General features: G+C 46.9%; 1 protein-coding gene and 1 long non-coding RNA gene across 2 annotated transcripts; both read right to left on the bottom strand.

Moving 5' to 3' along the window:
* Nucleotides 1-9,430: 9,430 nt before the first annotated feature.
* LOC137164794 (uncharacterized) lies at nucleotides 9,431-11,568 on the bottom strand. Its single transcript, XR_010923190.1, has 2 exons — nucleotides 10,726-11,568; nucleotides 9,431-9,981 (listed from the first exon to the last, which is right to left on the bottom strand). It is a non-coding gene; the product is annotated as an uncharacterized lncRNA (long non-coding RNA).
* A 1-nt stretch (nucleotide 11,569) lies between these two features.
* Nucleotides 11,570-14,998, bottom strand: NNMT (nicotinamide N-methyltransferase). Its single transcript, XM_067565733.1, has 3 exons — nucleotides 14,785-14,998; nucleotides 13,076-13,283; nucleotides 11,570-12,466 (listed from the first exon to the last, which is right to left on the bottom strand). Exons 1-3 carry the CDS (start codon nucleotides 14,927-14,929, stop codon nucleotides 12,031-12,033), a joined length of 789 nt encoding a protein of 262 aa, XP_067421834.1. The 5' UTR covers nucleotides 14,930-14,998; the 3' UTR covers nucleotides 11,570-12,030.
* Between the last annotated feature and the right edge of the window lie 5,635 nt (nucleotides 14,999-20,633).

Genomic DNA, 20,633 nt, shown 5'->3' with positions numbered 1-20,633 from the left:
AAGGATTTTGGAATAAATAGCCTGAGTTTAAGCTGACTCAGAGGGGCCTTCATTCGGATCCAGCAAAGAGACAAGGCCCCTGCTCCAGGGAAGGTTCCTCTCCTTAGGGAAGGGTTGGAAGGACTGATATCAGCCAGAACCCCTTTGGCAATAGGGGAGGGAGGAGGTGACCTCTGGCAAGCTTATTAGTATCTGGGTAGGTTCTATTGCTGTTTTAATGTTTGCTCTGCAATGCTTTTGCCATAAGAATAAATGTGCTTGTTTAGAAAGAGCGGTGTAGTAATTTGTAACTGTGGGAAATTACACTCTTATCTGTCTCTGAGGAAGATGCGAACTAGGCCTGCTTAGGCTGACTGTCATTTGCTGGAAATAACACACTGAAGGCAGGGAACTGTTCAGCCTGGAAATACACCAGTCAGGAGGGAGACAGAGGCCAAGAAAAGTAACAGCTGCAGAGGCGGAGGCAGAGGGAAGCCTGGGAGTAGGTGCTGGACCACTGATGGGAAATATAGGTGCAGTTGCCCTGAAATGTGATATGTGGAATAATGGAATGCTGCAAATAATGACTAAGGGTCGCTAGTGGAGCAGATCAATGAGGGGTGGGAATTTTCCACTGTGCTAAGCCGCCAATGGCCTTTGTTAGCACACCCGCACTCTCCTGACAACTACATACAGCCACATCCTTTTGGAAAGGTAAAAATGAAATAAACACACTATCATTTTTTTGCAACACCAACTTGACGCAGCTACATTTTATTCCAGCTCTTCTTGCATGGCTGCAAAAGAGAGAAACCCAGGGCAAAAAAATGGTCAGGTACAGTGGAATATTGCAGCAAATTCTTCAGCTACCTTTATAAGGCATGGCTATGCCTATGCATCGTCTCTGCAAATTCCAAAGAGCCGGGAATGAGCATTTGCCGTATGTTTGTAGCTTCCGTAGTTCAGAGTCAGTTGTAAGATGTTCGGCTTTTTCTATACAAAAATCCTCATTTTTAATCAACATGCAAGGTGACTTGTCTAACTGAGAGACCCCTTTCCAGTGGTTCTGTCATGCCCTAGGATCTATAGAGCTGAAAGACAGTGCCTGGGATCCCTCAAGATCCAGTAAAGCTCTCCCTGCTGCTGCCAGCAATGGAAAAAGCTACTGGAGTCAAGTCTGCAGCCTGAGATCCATTTTCTTATCAGGGTTTCTCAAAAACCTTTTACTCCACAACATTTTTCTTTCAGAGGTCAGAAAATCCCTGTGCTCTAATGGGGCCCATTGCTTGGTGAACATTCTGATGGGGAAATGGTCTGTCTGTTGCAATCACTCTTTCCTGTGCTCCAGGAAGCATGGGTTCAGTAGAACCCCAGAGTTATGAATACCATAGTTACAAATTGACCGGTCAACCACACTCCCCATCTGCAACCGGACATATGCAATCAGGCAAAAGAGACCAATAAAAAAAAAAGGCAAATATTGTATATGACAGCGCTGGGTTAAACATAAACTACAAAAAAAACCAAAGGGAGAGTTTAAAAACAAAAGATTTGACAAGGTAAGGAAACTTTCTGTGCTTGTTCCATTTAAATTAAGCGGGTTAAAAGCAGCGTTTTTCTTCTGCATAGTAAAGTTTCAAAGTCAATGTTCAGTTGTAAATTTTTGAAAGAACAACGCTAACGTTTTGTTCAGAGTTACGTACAGTAGAAGCTCAGTGTTACCAATCTCAGGAAGCGAGGTTGCGCATAACTCTGAAATGTTTGTATCTCTCTTTCCTGAAGTGTGTTACAGTAGTGAGGCACGAGGGGCCCTAGTCTGTGTGGGAATGGCCTGGTTCAGTCAAAAATATTGCACCTAAGACTCTCCCCCCTTCATTACTTCTCCTTTCTTTTCATGCCATTGCTAATTACAGTAAGGGTGGAAGAGGATTTGGGTGTTGGGGTGTGTGTGTCCGCAAGGGGCTTGCCCCAGGCACTCTTTTGAAAGGACGTTTACACCAGCTGGAGGGGTGATTAGTGTTGGAACAGACCCTTGGGGGGGCTGCTCCTTGCCCTTAACCAAATTAAAAAGCCCCCTTGTAGCAACTGACTGGCTCTGGGGATTGGGAGTGGACCACCGAGTATTGCCCTTGCATGACACACTGTGCCTCAGGACAAGAGTAACCAAAAGCTGCTGATGTTTAGTGGCCCCACTGTGTGAAATCATTTGATAGGTCTCAGTACATTTACCAGCAGGCAGATGTCCAAAGCCAGGAGCCTCTGGCTGTCAGCCTCAGCACAGAGCGGTTCCAGGACTGTTTTCTTGCCAGCTGAGTATTTAGGCAGCAAGGAGAAGATGTATGTATGGGGAAAGCTTGTCCTGCTGCTGCCCGTGCTGCTCCAGTAAATACCCCAGGGCTGCCTGTCTGGCCCATCTCCCTGGCACTAATGCACCTTTGCCTAATCTCTGAACCCTCCTGGCTATCGTCCTGCACACATGGAGAAGGTGAGGCCTGTCTGAATACTGCAGTTTCCTATCAGGCCAATCATCTTTCCTGTAACTGATTTCCTGGAAGCCCAGCCCCGTTAACGAGAGCCATGTGCAGTTACAGTCATGATCAGCCCAAAGGCCCAACGAATTCTGAACAAAGCTGTCGTTTCTACAATGCTTTGAGTGTCATGCAAGGGGCTGGGGGGGGGGGGGTGGGAGAGGACACGGAGAGTCACAAATTAGCCATTGTAACTTGGAAAGAACAAACTGGTTTTCATCGGATAGAAAGGGGGAGATTTTCTGAAGCTATTCACATCTCTGGCGTCAACAACCACTTAGACTTGCAGCCAGGTCTTAAAGTGGTATGAAAAGAATGTGTGTGTGTGTGTGATAATCTGCAAGCAGCAGTACTCAGAATACACCCCTCAGTGATCCAGTTTGATTTCAGTTTTTGGTTGGGTTAGAGACCCCTTGAAACCCCACCCGCCCGCCCACGCTTTAAACACTGAACATAGCAGAGTTGTGATACACTGCAACCACCTCAGGTCTCAAACTCAGCAGGGTGAGGCCAGCTCTGCACTAGGAGGAGAGACCTGTAAAGACAATGAGAAGCTGAAGGGAGTCACCTGCCTCCCACTCTGCGTTATAGAAGTTATTTGTTCAGGATGAATTAATAAAACTCAGATGAATCTTGAAGCCCAGGTTAGGCCATGAGTTTGAGCCTGTAGGACCTGTTTTTTGTTGATCCCCCACTTTGGACATCCCCAAACCATGCTCTTTGCCATGTCCTGAAATGCTTTCCAGGCCTGCTCAACCCAGATCAAGTCTATCCCTTAAGGCATTGCAGAAGCACTACTGCTCAGCCACCAGGAGTAATCCCCTTGCTAGGTAGCTTGTCTAAAATCAGCTGTTGCCACCAGGTCCAATCAAGGCTTTTTTCAGGTCAACCCAAAACACAATATTTTGTTGAATTTTTGGTGAATCAAAAAGTAAAAGAAAATTAATTTTGGGAGAAATGAAATATTTCATTTGACCTGAAACTAAATGTTTTCTCTAGATTTTGAGGTTTTTGTTGTTGGTTTGTGGTTTTTGGTTTTTTTTTTTCTTTAAAACATTTCTGTAATTTTTAAAAAGTAAATTGAAGGACATTTTGAAATGAAAAGTCATCTCACCCCAAACAATTAAAACTTTTCTTTTAGAAAACATTCCAGGGTTGGAAAAAGTCAAAATAAAACAATTCAGTGAAAGCCACACACATTTGTGACATTTTTGGTATCACCCAATCTGAATTTTTCACCAAAAACAATTTTGGCCCCAAATGGTCACCCATCTCTAGCTGGGAACTCCATTACTTGAGACATTTAAACCAGGCCTGGACACAGCGTGGGAAACCGTACTCCAGAGAGCAGCCCTGGACTGGCTGACAGGGCGGGAGGAATGGGATAGCTGGTGTTTTTCTGTGATGTTCCTGGGGGACCCAGGGTTTTGCAGCACCTTGCTGCTGCCTGCTCTGCCCTCAGTGTGAAGAAGTTTTGTCTGTACCTGCTGTGGAGCAGCTCCCTGAAACCACTAGCCTCCGGCAACACAAGAACTGCCTTTCTAGCCTTCATCGGCCTTGCTCTCTCAGTACAGATTACCGATAGGGATATACCTACCTCTGAGTCCTCGGACTGGCCCTCTGGCACGCCCAGCCCTGTTCCACTAAACGTTCACAGAACTCCCAGAGCCGCCACTCCCGAAGGAAGAGCACATGCCAGCTTGCAAGATTAAACTCAGGATCATGTCTCTTCTCAACACCTCAATAGACAGATAAACTTGGTCCTGTTTTCACTCTATTATCAAAACAGAAATTCAAGTGACAAAGTGAGAATATTGAAAAGAAGTAGTTACATATAAAACAAACTCATAACATGCTTTCTGGAGCTTACATTTACCTAGCAAGCCATTCCCCCATCTCCTACCAGAGCTTATCCCAAGTCCTTTTCTCAGCATTTTCAACTAGTTTGGCTGAGATCCAACCCTACTGCCAACTTGTCCTCACAGATTGAAGGAATAACTGGAGGTTCATCTGCACCCCAGATACAGTTTCAAAAGTTCATTGTTTTACTCCTAAACAAGATAATCCCTGATGGCTTATTTTTTCCTGAAGCTCCTGCAGGCTGTTGATTAGAATTTTGCTCAGAGTATAAAATGGGTGTCCTTTGGGAACCACACAATACTCAGCTTGCACATGACACGCCAGAATGACATAAGCATCTCTGTCTTGCATGACAGTGGTATGTGGATCACCTTCTGGGGACCTGCCTTAACTCAGTCCTAGGGAATATAATTCTTAGTATATATACATAAACTATTCACATTTTCCATACATACATCTTGCAATGATTATGATGACCAGTGTGACACAGGCTTTCATTAGAGACCTTACATGACCCCTACTGGCAAACCCAGGAGATTCCTGTACACCCATGTACCCCTATGCCATCCGCCACGTGGCATCAAGGGGTCTTGGGTCACATGTCCCATCTCTCAATTTTATGTTCTTTGATGAATGCCCATGCCAATACAAAATCACGTGCAGCTTTGACTCTGAGAAGCCCCATCCCTGCCCCCCCCCACCCGCCAACAGAACCAGAAATAAAAGATCTCCCAGGGTGCCGTTTTCCCTAAAGCCAGCCCCACCTTTTCCCTTGTGCCGAGGCTCTTTCCTGATCATTTTCAGCAGAACTCGGCAGGCTGCTTGCATGCGACAGCCTCAGACTAGTCCCCGTAGATGCCGGAACCAGGGATGCAAGGGTTACCATCCTACGCGGAGTTCACAGTTGGGTTCAGTGGCTCTCGGCACTGCCCCCGTACACAGTGTTCCAGCACCAATGCTAGTCCGTTTCCAGTTTGAGAATCCAGCTGGCAACATCTGTTACTTTTCATAACATGCCGCAGGAAATAAATCAGATTAATTTCTGAAGAGGTGGGATTTTTTTATTTATTTTTTTAAAATTCCTGCGATGTCAAAGGTTTAACTGCTTGTATCGCAGTGAGGACGGGTCCAGACCGGAACACTGAGCATAACAGGATGCAGGGAAGCTGGACATCTGGTTCTTTTACGAGTTGCAATTTCCATTCCATTGGAGTCGGTCACTTCAATTCTCACGGAAGTCTGCGCTTGATGACATGTCACTAGCTAGAGATGGCTGCCTGCTCTGGGACCTCCATCCTGACCCTGCTATTCCAGTCTTGGGCCTCACCCTCATTTCTGCCATTCAGTGGCGTACCGTGGGTCTGCGGCGCCTGGGGGCCAATACATGTATTTGCGGCCCTCCCCCTCCCCCCCCTGTCGGCAGCAGCTCCCCGTGGGCCGGAGTCTGCGGGCCCATTTCCCGCTCTCCCCCATTCCGCCCCCATGAGGGCGGCGGGGGCGGTGGCAGTGGCATACCAAGGGGCCATGCCCCTGGGCACCAGCCTGGGAGAGGCACCGGTCTGAGGGGCAGGCGCCGGGTAGGCACGCCGTGGAGGAGCCGTCCCCCGCTGACATCCCCGGTGGCCATGTCTCCAAATACACCACACAATCTTTCTGGTAGATTTCTCCCCCTGTGAAACTAGCTGGAGAGTTCAACTTGCACAAACAGTCTTGGCTCTGTGTTTGGTCCCAGTGGAGACTTATGGTTCTTCCTGTTGATACTTAACCCCCTTCTTGTCCTTGCAGATTGCACTTCCACATCAGACTGAGCAATTCTTCAGGCTGAGAGAACCCAAAGGTTCTTCAAGAACTTCTCAGTCTGAAGAATCAAAATTAGACCTAACTCATTCCCACGATCGACGGCGTGGGCACCAGAGCCATCTGACTCCAGGCGGTGAGCTCCTGTCCATGGGTCACTAAGCACTGAGGCACCTATCTTTGTGAGGGGTGGGGGTTCAGCACACCACCCTGTCACCAGCATCTCCCGTGGGCTAGCTGAGGTGGGCTTGGTGGCGCCCATTCTCCGACACTTCTCTCTCCCCATTCATTGCACGGGGAGCCGAGGCGCCCAACAGCTTTGTGGAGCACAGTGGTGTTCCCATGATTTTCTAGGCATCCAAAAGTCAGACGCCGTGATGCTGAATGCGCCAACGCCCAAGTCCCTTTGTCCAGGGCTAACATCCTTCTGGCTAATTCCACTGGGAGGGCTGCCCTAAAATCTGCAGAACTCAAACCATTCTGCCACAAGTGGCAAAGGGAACTGCTGAATCTTATGCACTGACCTGTGGTAATCCCCGTGAGCGAGACAAAGGTCCCAGGTAGCCACATACATATATGTTCAGCTTGGCTGGAAAGGAGCCTGTAGCACAGGGGTCCGGTCCGGCCCCGCGGTTGTGGCCCTTCTTCGGGCCCCGGCTCGGAGGAAGGCCACCGCACATTCCTACAAGGGGAATGTTAGCTGGGCGAGGAGTCTGGTGCCCAGGCCCTGAGACAGGGTGGGCGAGCGAGCCGTCTACTCTTGGGAGCGGTCGGGCGGGGGCTCTCCCGGGGTGGCTAGGGAAGGGGTGAGAGGGATGCAGGCCCACCCGTCTCCACTGCATCCCAGCCCAGGGCCCTAGTAGTGGCAAAGGCGTTGCCACTCAGTCGGCGGGGCTCCCGCCACAACACGCCGACGGGGCTTGCCCCTGTCCCAGCCACTAACTATGGCTGTCCCTGGGCCACTTCCTCCCCGTATCCCCAGGTACCTGCCTCCTCACGGTCGCTGGGGCACTCCGTTCAGGGTAGGCCCGCCAGTCCCTCCTCGTCCACGGGTGGCAATGCGGGGAGCTCCTCCTCGAGGGGCAGCTCCTCTAGGTCATTGTGCATGGGGAATGGCTCAGCTTCCGGCAGCTCATCCAGGTCCTGTCCCAAGTCAGGGGGCTCGGCGGCCGGCAACTCCTCCAGGTCCCGTCTGGCCTCAGGGGGTATGCTCCACCCGGGTTGCTGCGGGGGCTCTGCCCAGTCCCGGGGCTCCGGTGGCTCAGTCCAGTCCCGGGGTTCAGGTACCTCGACCCGGTACCTCTGGCCGGGTTGCCTGGTCCAGCTCCTTGAAGGCCCCACCCAGACTCCAGGTCCGGGTTGGGCTGGGAGTGGTCAGAGGCTCCGCTCAGGCCGAGGCCGAGGCCGGCAGGGCAGTACATCTGCTTCCAAAGGCAGCCTCCTCCCTTCTGACTTGTGGGACCTGTGTTTTATACTCTCAGCCCTGGCTGAGGCTCCGCCCCTCTGGGGCTGGATTGGGCGGCAGGTCGGACCTATCGCTCACCGGCCTTCCAGTTGCCAGGAGGACTTAGCGGCTGGCCCTTTTACTGTCCCACCCTGCGGTTGTGGCCCTTCTTCGGGCCCTGGCTCGGAGGAAGGCCACCGCACCTTCCTACAGAGCCTCTCCGTAAATGGAGCATTGAGCCAAATTCTCTTCTGGTGGCTTCACTCTGCCAAAGTCAACGGAGGCATCAGGGACTTTGGCCTCTTAGAAGGAGACCTATTTCATTCCAGCTTTGACTAGGTCAGTGTCCCAGCTGCGTAGTAGGGAAGAGGTAAACTGAAATCTTTTCTTCGTCTAAGTTTGCATGTCAATAGTTTTATTGCTCTTGTGCTTGATACTTAACCCCTCCTCTTACCCCAAAGAATGTGGACTAAGATCACATGCCGCTAAACCATATTCCCTTCCCTGACTAGCTTGGGGGATTTGCAACTCATTAGTTTAACTCCCGATGAGTCCTCATGTTACCTTCTTGGATAAACAGGTTTGACTGATGCTCTGAGGGCACATGACAAGCCAGGGGTCCGTGTCAAGTGCAGGGAGCAATCTGATGGGAGTACATACATTGGCTTCTGTGTTTCCACCTCTTCCCAGTGGCCCCTGTCACAAGGCGAGCTAGCCCTTGAAGGGAACATGGGCATAGCTCCAGTGGTGCCTGGTTTTCCTTTGAAGCAGGGGGCTGAGGAACTTCTGGTGAAAACCTAGGAGCATGAGTTTAGGATCACCTGAGCACCGGCTGGAAGCCTGCCTGCTTTAAAAGGGGCTGCCCGCATTCTCTCTGTTTCTGAGAGAGCTGGGGAAAGGGAAGCGGCTGGGAGGGTTTACACACTAACTAGACGAGTAAGACTTGCTCGGAAGGGTAGCAGGACTCTCCTGGGAAACTCTAAGGACTTGGGAAAGCAGTACTGCCATCTCCAAGTATGGAAACACCACAAGGCTGCAAAAAAATAATGGGAGGCTTAAAAAACAAGAGACTTTCAAATAATCATATGCTGGGTTCTTTTTCTTTGCCCTCTGGTTTCTGAGCCTGTAGAGTGACTTAGGTCATGTTTTTCAGTTTTCCCCCCACAATCATGAGGGCTAGAAACTTACTCACCCTTCCCGCACACCAAAAAGAAAAAAAAAAGCTGAGATCTTCGCATAATTAGGTGGCTTGAAGAAAACACCAAATAAGGATTAAATTGCAAAAATTGATAATGAAACAGATTATGCTTAGAAGATCCAAGTGAATTATGTGTTGTTTTTTTGTTTCTGGTTCACTAAAGCAGGCATCAAGATGGGGGAATTTAACTGAATCACCTGTAGTGGGTGTGTGAGTGCCTTAGGGGGCCAAGAAGGAGGGAAACTGAGGCAGGGCAATGCCCACAGACTGGGGTGGGAGTGGCGCCCTATCACACCCCCCACTCTTTTCCAAGGTGGACCTGGGAGGCTTGCTCAGGTACTGCCTCATCATCTGTGATCCACCTAGGTTGCTCTGCCCTGTAGAGACACAGTTCATAGTAAAGAGTCAGGGTGAGACAATGTTGGGAACCATGGCAGGGTGTCAAAGTTGGCCCTGAGGATGTGGGCCGGTGAATGTGCTTTCCTTGGAAAATTCCACTCCTGCAGAGACAAGACCTGCAGCTGCATCATACGCTGGACCATGGGGTTTGTCTGATCTGCTACAGTAGTACACAGGCTGAAAGGAACTGAACAAAAGCCAAAGCAAAAAAGACAAACTATCTCCTATGGGGAATGCATGTATTAGTATTTTTATTTGTACTACATTAGCAGCCAGATGGGCAGGACATTGCGCAGACACATAGAAAGGCACAATCACTGCTCTGAAGAGCTCACAACCTTAAAAACAAACAAACAAAAAAATCAAGCAGACTGCCCAGGTCTCTGCCTCTAGACTCTACTTTCAGATCAATTCGAGACATTGACGCCTCCTAATGTTCAGAAAGCAGAAGGCACATCTTGAGACGTGCTTGTGAAATGAATTACAGGGTGGAAACGTGGCAAGATGTTTTCCTGATGCACAATGGGCTTCAAAACCCATGTTGAGGAAGAGCAGTGACAGGGGATATGATTAGAGAAGCTGGGGCACTTGCGTGATGAACGCCAGACTTGGTGTGACGGAGGAGGATTGGCAGCGTAGCTCTGGGTGACCGGCACTGGAGTAGCAAGAGTAGCTGTGTGTTGAGACTGAGATGTGCTGGCAGTGCTGCTCACAATAAAACATGTTCGCCGTGGGCATCTGAGGCTCTTAAAGTTCGCACTGTGTTAGCCTCATGTCTGCCAAGGACACCTATGGGTTAGTTCTGTTTTTAAGGCATGCAAGAAGATGAAGAACAAAAACTAAACTGCTTGCCAAGATTTCTGGCTTTGATTTATTGGTAAATAGCAAGTAACAGTTTACAAATTTGGCTTGCATATTCTACTGGTTATAACAATTATTTTTACATGATTCAAAGTAGATTCTTAATGGTTCAAGTAGGCGGAATTAATGTTCAGCCATTTGGTTCATTGTTTTTTTAAAACACAAATTTACTACAAGTCCAGACAACCAGCACCTAACCCTGGGCGTCTTTTAACCCATCCCCTACCCAAAAGCCTGGGATTAAAGGTGGACTTCGCAGTGTGTCCTGCAACTGGGACCTGATGCATCAGACAGGGGAGAGAGATTGCCAAAGCCAAGGAGCCCTCATGGATATCACCATGTTTGCAGGCTCCTCCTCTTTACAGCGAGGGTCTCCAGGCAGCTAGAGCTTTATAAGAAACCCACTGGTGTGATGCGCTCCTGACGTGATGTAACTCCACTTAGCCAGCGGATCGTGGCATTCTGCACAAGCCTCAGTTTCCGAAAGATCTCAAGGAGTGGCTCTCCTTGTGACCCATCTCACCAGTCCAGCCAATGACATCCCGCACAGCTGCTCTAACTTCTGCTAAAGGCTGAACTGGCCCCCAGTCAGCTACAGGATCTGGATAGGAAGGAGTGGGGGAAGAAGACGGGGCACAAAGCCACCTTTGTCTGCTCACCTCAGTTGGGTGCGGCCTGAATACAAACTAGCTGGACCAGAGGACCAAGCCCATGTTGTCTAATCCCATTTAAAAACTGCATTTCTGGAAGGACAAGAAATTAAGATTAGAGATCATGAGCCAGTGGTCACTAAAGCAATGGAAGGACATGCCTATTGGATTGGGTTCGAATAGCGCAAATCCACCTCAGTATCCTCACTGGGAATGTTTAATGAGGCTGTATGTTTTTCACAGGAAGAAAGAACCATTTTTCATAACATAAAACAGCAGATTTCAAGGATTCACATGACCTTTCACTAACACATGAAGAGCATCGATCAAACTAATACAAGGTGTTAAGTATGTTTACAGAAACAAAACCATTCCTCTCATTCTGTGTCTTAGTGGAGCTTTACTTTGGCAAATGCCAAGAACTTGGGTGAAAAATGTTCAAAATTCAATCAAATTTAAAAATAGCAAAAGAAAATTTCGGTTGGAACGTATTCTGCAGAGAAACATTGCTCAGTTAAGTTCATCCTGCAGCAGCAATATAGTGGCTTATATGCTTCTGTATTTGTCATGGACACTGTGTATTTGACAAAAAAGGTTAATGTATGTTGTAGGAGAGTAAAGAGTTAAAAGCTGGACAAATAGTTAAGCCTTATCTACAGGGAATGGGGTCAAGGCACGGGCGAACCTTGTTTCTGTTAATTTGTCTAAATTCCAGTTAGAGTCTGTTATCTCTCTTCTTTTCCTGCCTTCCTGGCCATCTGCACAGGGAATGAGGCTAGCGAACTAACTATCACCACTCCTGCACAAGGCCTTGGTGGGAAGAAAGCATTATCTTCCTTTCCCCCCCCCCCCCCCCCCCCCCCCCCGGCATGCCTTTACTTTAAATCATGTTAGTGGAAAATTAATAGGTTTTTGAGGTGATGTGTCTGCCCTCTGTGTGGTAATCCTGAAAATAACAAACAGGGGCGGATATAATCGTATTCATTATGTAGTTATTAATATTTATTTTATAGGTGTCAATGTAACCAAATCAGGGTCTATGGGAAGTTGCTGGAAATGTATACGTTTACATACTGCTATGGATAAAAGGATTGTAAAGTAACCCCCTCGTTGCTCACTCGCGGCGTTGAGGTGGAACAAGCAGGCAATAAAGGGTTCCATCTGCCCAATCCGCCCCAGGGACAACCTGTTTGATTATTTCTAACATATTTTACATTGATGGAGGAAATAAACATAATGAAATGTATGCAGTATTAGTAATATTATCTGTGTTCCTTGAGGAAGGTTTTCCTTTCCCCATACTCCCCAAAGGATTTATATTGCTTTTCCTTTGCAAGCGACAATGAAATACATCCCAGAGAAATCACAGCTGTCATCGATTATTTTATCATCCCTGTAGAGAACCTCAAACTCCTGAATGAAGACGCCAGTTTCACTGAGCACTTCCCTCAGAAATTCCTCTCTCAGGACCAAACAAGAGAACCTTTTGGGGCCAACCATGTAAAAACTGCAGCCCAAATCTCCACTCAGCACCAAGTGCCCTCCCGGCTTTAACAGGGAGCTGATGTTCTTCAGAGCAACTCGATAAGCATTCAGATCCTTGCAAGCTGCTTCCAAGCAGAGTGAGGAGCCCAGGCAGTCAGCCGGAGGCAAGATGAGTGGATCCATAGGGTTGCTTTTGTGGACATCGCATTTTAGAACCTGTTTGATGGTTTTCCTTAACTTCGCCTCTTTCTCAGCCTCCTTTCCCCTACAGAGAGATACACATAGACAAAATAAGATGAACTCAAAATGGTTGTCTGCAATTTCAGTGTCTTTTTATAATAGAGGTGACAGTATAAGAAGGAAAAAAATGTTCTCTAGAACGATGTCCTTTTGTAGGACCTTCTGTTAACTTTATCTTTAGTCACCTTTCCGCTAGGTCAGGTTTAAGATATGCTGGAATGCCAAGCAACATTAAGTCCTAACCACCAAATTTTGCTCAGAACTAACCTCACTTTTGCTAACACAGTCATGAACTCTGGCTACTTTTTCAGTGGACCCCGTCTGAATTGTGGTTTTGTAAGAAAATCTGCCACCAGGTGAATTTACTTCAGCAATACTTCCCTCTGCATTTCAGACTGCAGACGTGCCAGCTCTCTCCAAGGTATTTGATGCTGAGACCCACGGGGGACCCTATACAGACTCCTGCCGTGACTGAAAACTGCATTCCCCCTGATCTTTATTCTAAAATTTCTGCCTGAATTCACCACTGACTATGTTACACCTTTCAGCTGGTCAGCATAAGTAGATGATGTTGCACAGAGACACAAAGCAATACACAAGGGATTTAGACAATCTGCTTTCTTCAGCCCTGTACCTGTTTCCCTCTAGCTCACACACGTATTTCACCACTGGACTCCAGTCAAATGCTCCCGGCTCATTCTTCAGCCATTTCTCCAGTTCCAGGTGGTTCCGGTATGTATAGTCTGTAGCGATGATCTCCTTGAAGGACTCGCAGGCGGAGAGTAGTTGGTAGATGGTAGGGCCACTGCCAATATCAATCAGGGTGTCCCCTTTTACAACACCTGGTTCAGAACGCAGAATTCTTGAAGCTCATTGCATCTTAACCAAACTAAATGCAACCTTATCTCAATTATATATAAATTATATATAAATTGATTTATTTTAATACATCGAGAACTAAATCTTGCCTCCATTGAAGGCAAAGCCAAATGCCCGTTGACTTCAGTGTTACCAAGGTTTGGCTCCAAGTCTTCAATGCTTCTTGACATGCAAATTAACATTAGATACCGTCCCATATATCTAAACTAACCCAGATAGCAGTATAGAAGACACTGCATGGAAGAAGTGTGTGGAATGAGTGCTCTTTTTTCAGAAATAAGAATACTATTGTAGATCGCGTAGAGCTGTGTTCAGTAATGATTATTTACTAGGTGTTACAGGGCTTCACACCATGGACCTGATTCACCACGGAGCTTCACCATATGTCATCACAAACTCCTCTGCAATGTGTAAATTAATTGATACAGAGGAAAGACAAATATCAATTTTTCCAATTAGCAGGTGTTAGTGATTTTCTCCTGCCTAGTCTCCTGCATTCAGTCTCTTTCCATTCTTGATTGATACCCTAATATGTGCTTTTTATTGCGCTTATATTTCTATTCAGTTTTAGTTTTTCTGTAATAGAAGATGCTTTAATTCCATCAGCAGTCACCTGAGCCATGCAATCCCCCTTTACAAGTTACTGTACTTAAGGACAATCCCTAGGATTACACCATGTGTCTATGGGGTTGCTGTAATTGTTAGTAATAGAAAAACTACAATGTGGTGCAGTACAGCTGGCATTTACAGTCCAACGGCTTTGTAAATACTATTAAAATTTGCATCACATTAACTTCTTAATAGGAGATACAAGCAACTACATTCAATACTTTTATCTGAAGGGGTGATTTTTAACAGAGCTCTTCATAAAAGATCTCATTTCTGCTCCCAGGAGAAGGCTAAAGGGAAATTTGTTACAAAATTATTAATAATAACTACCTCTTCTATCTAGCGCCTTCCAGTTACGGAGCTCCAAGCGCTTTTGACCGGACACTAACGTCGTCATCCCGGTTTTACAAATGAGGCACAGAGAGGTGATGTGACTTGCCCAAGGTCCATGGCAGGCTTGAGGACAGAACTCAGGTTTTCTGAGTCCCAGTCCAAGGCCGTATTGCATGGACGCTTGCAGAAAGGGGGGGGCTGGAAAAAGCTGTCTGATGACCTGCGATACTCCAAAGGCTCAATAATAATATTTAGCCTATCTAATGGGCTTTTTATCTAGAAACACTAGCTGAAGAGTCCTCAGCCACTCTGTGCAGCAAGGAGAGACTTGATGAACTGCCATAGCGTGTTTGCTGCTCGTCAGCTAGGAGTGACCATGGAAACCAAATAACTAATGCATGTTACAGGATACTTCACCACAACCCAGCCCAGACGCAGCCATGATAATCACCTGGTTTCCCATGTCACAGACAAGGATAGAGAAATCAGGACTGAGTCCTAAATCCCACCAGCAGGCCATACCTGAAGTAAAGGTTTTACAATAATGTTTCAGGACGAAGTTAAGATTTTCTTCTCCCAAGGTGCCTTCCCCCAACTTGTAATATTCGAGATAGGCCTTTGGATCAAACTCTGCCTGGTAATCATCCCCTCCGGTGAACTCAGCCATGGTGCTGGCTCGGCTCTGCACATACAGTGTGCTGGTTTTCCCTGAGTGGGTCCCCTGCCCACAGTAAGCTGCCGCTGATGACGCACTGTTTGAACTCTGTCTTTTAACGCTTTCATGTCCGTGCATGAGAAGTGCAGCTGTGGAACTCAGGCCCTGCACTCTTTAACTTTAGATGTAGAGCTTCCTGTTGTTTTAAACCTTCTTTTCTTAATGCTCTGTGCTTTTCACAGCTGCAGGGCTGGTTACAGGTCCCTAAAGGAATCCTAAGCAGGAAGCTGATACAGCGTTCTGTGAACAGTTAATAGCACTATGCCAGCCTCGCAGCTCCCAGAGCTCACAAGCAGATAGGTGGGAGGTCCTGTGGGAGGTCCTGAGATTGGGTCAGGGTCCTGTCACAGACTTTGGTGCACCAATACAGATCCGTAATGAGGCATTTTAGCGCCTGGTGCAAGCTAGCATATTTGCGTCCACTAGATACAATGCGTGAGGAGGGGGGAGATTCATTTGCCTCCTCCAGATTCTGCCTTTCATTTAGCAGAAATGCTTTGAAACTGTGGGGCGCATCCCTCCATGTGACACATGGGGAGGTCCTGTTCTCCCCACATCAAGGGTTACGCAGGAGAGCAGCTCTCCAGCGGCTCGGGGAGCCTCTCCTGGCAGCGGGCTCCAGCTTCAAGGGTCATCGGTGGCTGGTGCTGGGCTCCTTCAGGGGAGAAGCAAGAGCATGTCAGGCACAGCTCAGAGCAATGCCACTCACCCTACCTGGCGAGCACTTGGCCATGCAGAGGCAGCCCGGCTCGTGGAGCAGGACAGGGAAAGCGAAGAGCCATAGCACAGAGAGCCGAGGACCCGAGCGGGTCAGGCAGCTCCCACCAGCTTCTTATCTGCCGGCTCCTGTCTGTGCTAAATGGAAGCCAGCAATCTGGGGAGGATGACATGTGACCCCATGTGCCCTCGCCCCCCTTGCCGCATTTTTCCTCCCCCACAGCTTTGCGCCCAGGGCGGCTTCCCTGCTCACCTCACCCTGGTTATGGCCCTGGTCCTGGAGCTGGGATGGGAAGCACCAGACAGGGGACCAAGTGCCAAAGCCAAGGATCTCTCATGCGTACTGCCCTGTATGCAGGCTCTTCTTCCTTACAGCGAGGGTCTCCAGACACGTAGAGCTTTATAAGAACCCCAACTGCTTGGTGTGATGTGCTCCTGACGTGACGTAACCCCGCTTAGCCAGCGGATCGTGGCATTCTGCACAAGCCTCAGTTTCCGAGCGATCTCAAAGAGTGGCTCTCGGGAAGCATGTGACAGCAACCCAGTCTCCCAGCGACAGAGGTGTGTGTGGGTGGCTGTGGATGCTGCTCAGTCACACGACTGTCGTCTCCGAAATCTTGTTTCCTTGAGCTAAGGCTGCGTTAAGAGCTGCTTGGTTAGGAACTGTCAACCTGCTAAGCAGAGCTGACTGTCTCCACCTCTGCTGGCCCTGGTCTCTCCCCATTGGCTGTCACGAACCTGGAAGACCATGGACCCAGCTCACAGGTTCTAGACAGAGCTACTCCCGCAAGCAACGCTGGCTGAAACCGAGAGAAAACTCAGTGTCTGTCCCATCGAGACACTGTGCATTTCTACAGTAGTACACGACCCTTAGATTCATTTATTTTTTGTATTGACCTAGTTTAGGATGTCGTATCTTAATCTATCATCATTATTATACACAAAATATGGATAGTACTTTGCACTGACTCAGTACCTTCCCCCCAGGATTGCAAAGTGCTTTGTCTGGAGTATTGTTTACATAGAGGTAAATTCGGTCTCCGTGCAGACTCACTGATGCAGAAACAGCATCATTGTCTCTTCACATTCTGGACAGGAGCAACCTTCTTACCTATCATGGCTCCTGCCAGGCGCACAAGTATTTTCTATGGGTGTGTGTCAGCATAGGGACCATTGCTGGGTCATAAGGCACCTATGGACACCAGAACCACGGTCTTAGGCCATGCCCTGAACAGTGAAGAGAGAAAGGAAAGGCATGTAAATATCAATTTCTGTAGCCTGTACACTATCGTACCCCAGGCTGCAGCATTAGTGTGAATCAACCCGCTGTTGACATGCGTCAGAAACTCTGCAGAGTATAATCACTAAATCATGTTAGCAGTAGGGGTTGCGACAGTGTGAGATGCTGCATGGAACATATATACTGAATGAGCATCCTGTCCATGAACTAAAGCACCCCACTGGCTCTCAGGCACAGCTGTCTTCAGTAAGGATCTTTCGCATGGGTATTGCTAAGCTGCACATTTGGACCCGAATTACAGTTTCCCTGAACCTGTGTAGACACTACATGGAAGATGTATACAGAACAAGTACTCTTTTTGCAGAAGTATGAATGCTACTGTACATCAGGCAGAGGTATCCTCAGTAAAGATTATTTACTAGAATGTCACAGGGCTTCACACCGTGGACCTGATTCACCACGAACTTTCACCTTGTGTCACCATATAAAGTCTTCCTCTGCAATGTATCAATTCATTGATACAGAGCAAAGACAAATATTAATGTTTCCAATTAGCAGGTGTTAGTGATTTTCTCATGTTTAGTCTCCTACGTTCAGTCCCTTCCCATTCTGGTTTGATACCCTAGTATGTGCTTTTTATTGCACTTCTATTCCTATTCAGTTTTAATTTTTCTGTAATGCAAGCTGCTCCAATTCCATTACTAGTCCCCTGAACCATGCAATCCCCTGTTACAAGTTAATGTGCTTAAAGACAATCCTTAGGATTATACTATCTGTCTATGGGGTTGCAGTAATGGTTAGTAATGAAAATACAGTGTGACACAATATAGCTGGCATTTCTAATCCAATATCTTTGTAAACAGTGTTAAACATTGTGTCACTTTTGCTTTTTAATGCATTTACGTCTCTGCAATGTGAGAGCAGCTGTGGAATCTGTCCCCACGGTGTTTACCTTCAGATATACAGCTTGCTGTTGTTTTAAATCTTCGTTTTTACTCCCATTTGCTTTTCACAACTCCAGGGCTGGTTACAAGTCCCTAAAGGAATCCCGAGCTGATGCAGCTGATGCAGAGTTCTCTGAATAGTTAATTCCACTCTGCCAGCCTCACCCCTTCCAGAGCTCACAAATGGCAGCGTTCTGAGTTAAGGCCAGGGGCCTACCTCTGCCTTCAGTGCTGTGAGGGTGTGGGTGAAGAGAGAAAGGAAAGTCATATAAAAATCACCTTCAGCAGCACGTCAACTGTCATACTCCATGCTGCAGCAAAAGTGTGAATACCTGCACCGTGGGAGAGTTCTGAGTTTAGGCCAGGGTCCTGACACTGACTTCACTGCTCTAGTCTCTGGTTGAAGAGAGCAAGGAGAGTTGTGTAAGACAAACTTCAGCATCACATAGGAGGCCATACCCCAGGCTGCAGCATTAGTGCGAATCAATCCATTGTTGACATACATCGGAAACTCTGCAAGGTATCTTCGCTAAACGGGTGTTAGCAGTAGGGACTGTGACAGTGTGAGACACTGCGTGGGGATATGTATTGAATGAGTATGCCGTTCATTCACAAAAGAATCCCGTTGGATCGCAGGCAGAGCTTTCTCTGTTAAGGATCTTCACAAGGATATTGATGAGCTGTGAGTTTGGACCCAATTTACAGTTGCTCTGCACCTGTGTACATACTGCAACGAGTTTCTTTTTGCAGTAGCACGTATACTATTGTACATCAGGCAGAGGTGTCCTCAATAAAGATTATGTACTAGGATGTTCCAGGGCTTCACTGACCCATTTCACCACAGACCTTCACCTTGTGTCCTCATGATAAGTCTTTCCCTGCGATGTGTAAAGTAATCGATACAACAAAAGACAAATATTCATGTTTCCAATTAGCAGGTGTTAGTGATTTTCTCCTGTCTAGTCTTTCATTCAGGATTCATACCACAGCATGTACTTTTTATTGCACTTATATTTCTATTCATATTTAATGTTTCCATAAAGCAAGATGCTCTAATTCCATGACCAGTCCCCTGAGCCATGCAATCGCCTCTTACAAACTAGTCCTTAAAGACAATCCCTAGGATTACACAATGTGTCTATGGGGTTGAAGTAATAGTTAGTAAAAAATACGTGATGCAATATATCCGGCATATGCACTCCAACGGGTTTGCAAACAGTGTTAAAAATTACATCTCTCAGCCTTTGAACGCTTTCATGTGTCTGCAAGCTGAGAGCAACTGTGGAACTCAGCCCAACAGTCTTTACCTTTGGATGTTCAGCTTGCTGTTGTTTAAAACCTTTTCTTAAATATCATTTGCTTTTCATAACTCCAGGGCAGCTTACGGGTCCCTAAAGGAATCCCAAGCCGCAGCTGATACAGAGGATTGTTAATAGCACTATCCCAGGGCTCACAAGTGGATACCTTCACTTTGAGAGGGTTCATGTAATTCTTCTGCCAAAAGTCCATTCCCATTCATGACCAATTCCTCAGTACCGCAGAATGTGCTTATCGTTTTATTCAGTGTATATATGCAAAATATACTAATCCCTGAGCCATCCAATCCCATTTACAAATTACTATCTGTACCTTAGATTACAACATGTCTGGGCACAGAGCAGTTGGTGGTAATAGAACAATACAATGTCATTTGGTATTACAGGCATTTGTTATGTAACAGCTTGGTAAACAGTATTAAAAAGTGCTTTCCATTTATTTATTAAAAATAGATACCAGTAAGTACATTCAAATAACTGAATGGGATGGGGAGGTACTAATGAAGCTGGGTCTTTTAATAATAGACTCACATGACCATTCCCTCAAGGAGAGCTTGGGTGGAAATTGCCTAATAATAATATTAATAACAAACACAAACCACTTGATACAATTTACAATGAAGGTTCACCAAATGTTTCTTGAGGAAAAAAATATTGCCAGAAATGCTGTTTTGTTGCAATTTATAGAGTTGGTGAAAAAATTCATTGTCTTTGAAATGTCCCTTTTTTGCCAGTAATAAGAATTAGTGTATTTTTACAAAAAAAATTCCAATAAAAAGATACATTGTTACCTGGCAACTTTTGGTTGCTGAGTTCGTTTTGTCCGATGTTACCAGGTGGTGGTTCTTGACTGGATGTTTGTAGCCATGATTCTGGGGTATCATGCACTTAGGTCAGTTGATGCACATGTCACAGTAGTCCCTGGGCGGGCTAAGGGCTACGCGAAGTTACTGCATGATCGGCTTTTTGCTACCGGGCTTCTCTTCGATTTTAGTCACAAGAATTGAATCATTCTTGAAATATAAATGAATAACTGATACCTTCCTGAGCGCTTTGAGTTCAGCCAAAGCTGTTGGGCTCGTTGATGTTTCACTTACGTAGGAAAGCGGAATAATTCCTTCAACTGCAGGAACTACTGCGTGAAATTGTATGGCCTGTGTGAGGTTGGTGGTCAAACTACATGTTTATAGTGGTCCCTTCTGGATGTAAAATCTGAGACTCATGAAACTTGATTGACAGCCAGTGGGACTCAGACGTCTAAATCACTTAGGCACGGTTGAAAATTGTACCCATCTAAACTAAACTGGTGTATGTGATGGGGTGTTCACCCCACACTTGCCCTGAAAGGGTTAATACAGACTGAGTGGGGGAGGGAGGGCTAATTAACCCAACAGGCCACAGCACAGAGCAATCAGGTGGCTAAGTGATCCCCTGATTGA

Source organism: Emydura macquarii, unplaced genomic scaffold (assembly GCF_026122565.2).
Source record: "Emydura macquarii macquarii isolate MOO-44397 ecotype Brisbane River unplaced genomic scaffold, CSIRO-AGI_Emac_v2 contig_312, whole genome shotgun sequence".
Classification (NCBI taxonomy): Eukaryota; Metazoa; Chordata; order Testudines; family Chelidae; genus Emydura; species Emydura macquarii.
The sequence above is the reverse complement of the archived record's forward strand: the minus strand, read 5'-3'. Positions and strand labels throughout refer to the sequence as shown.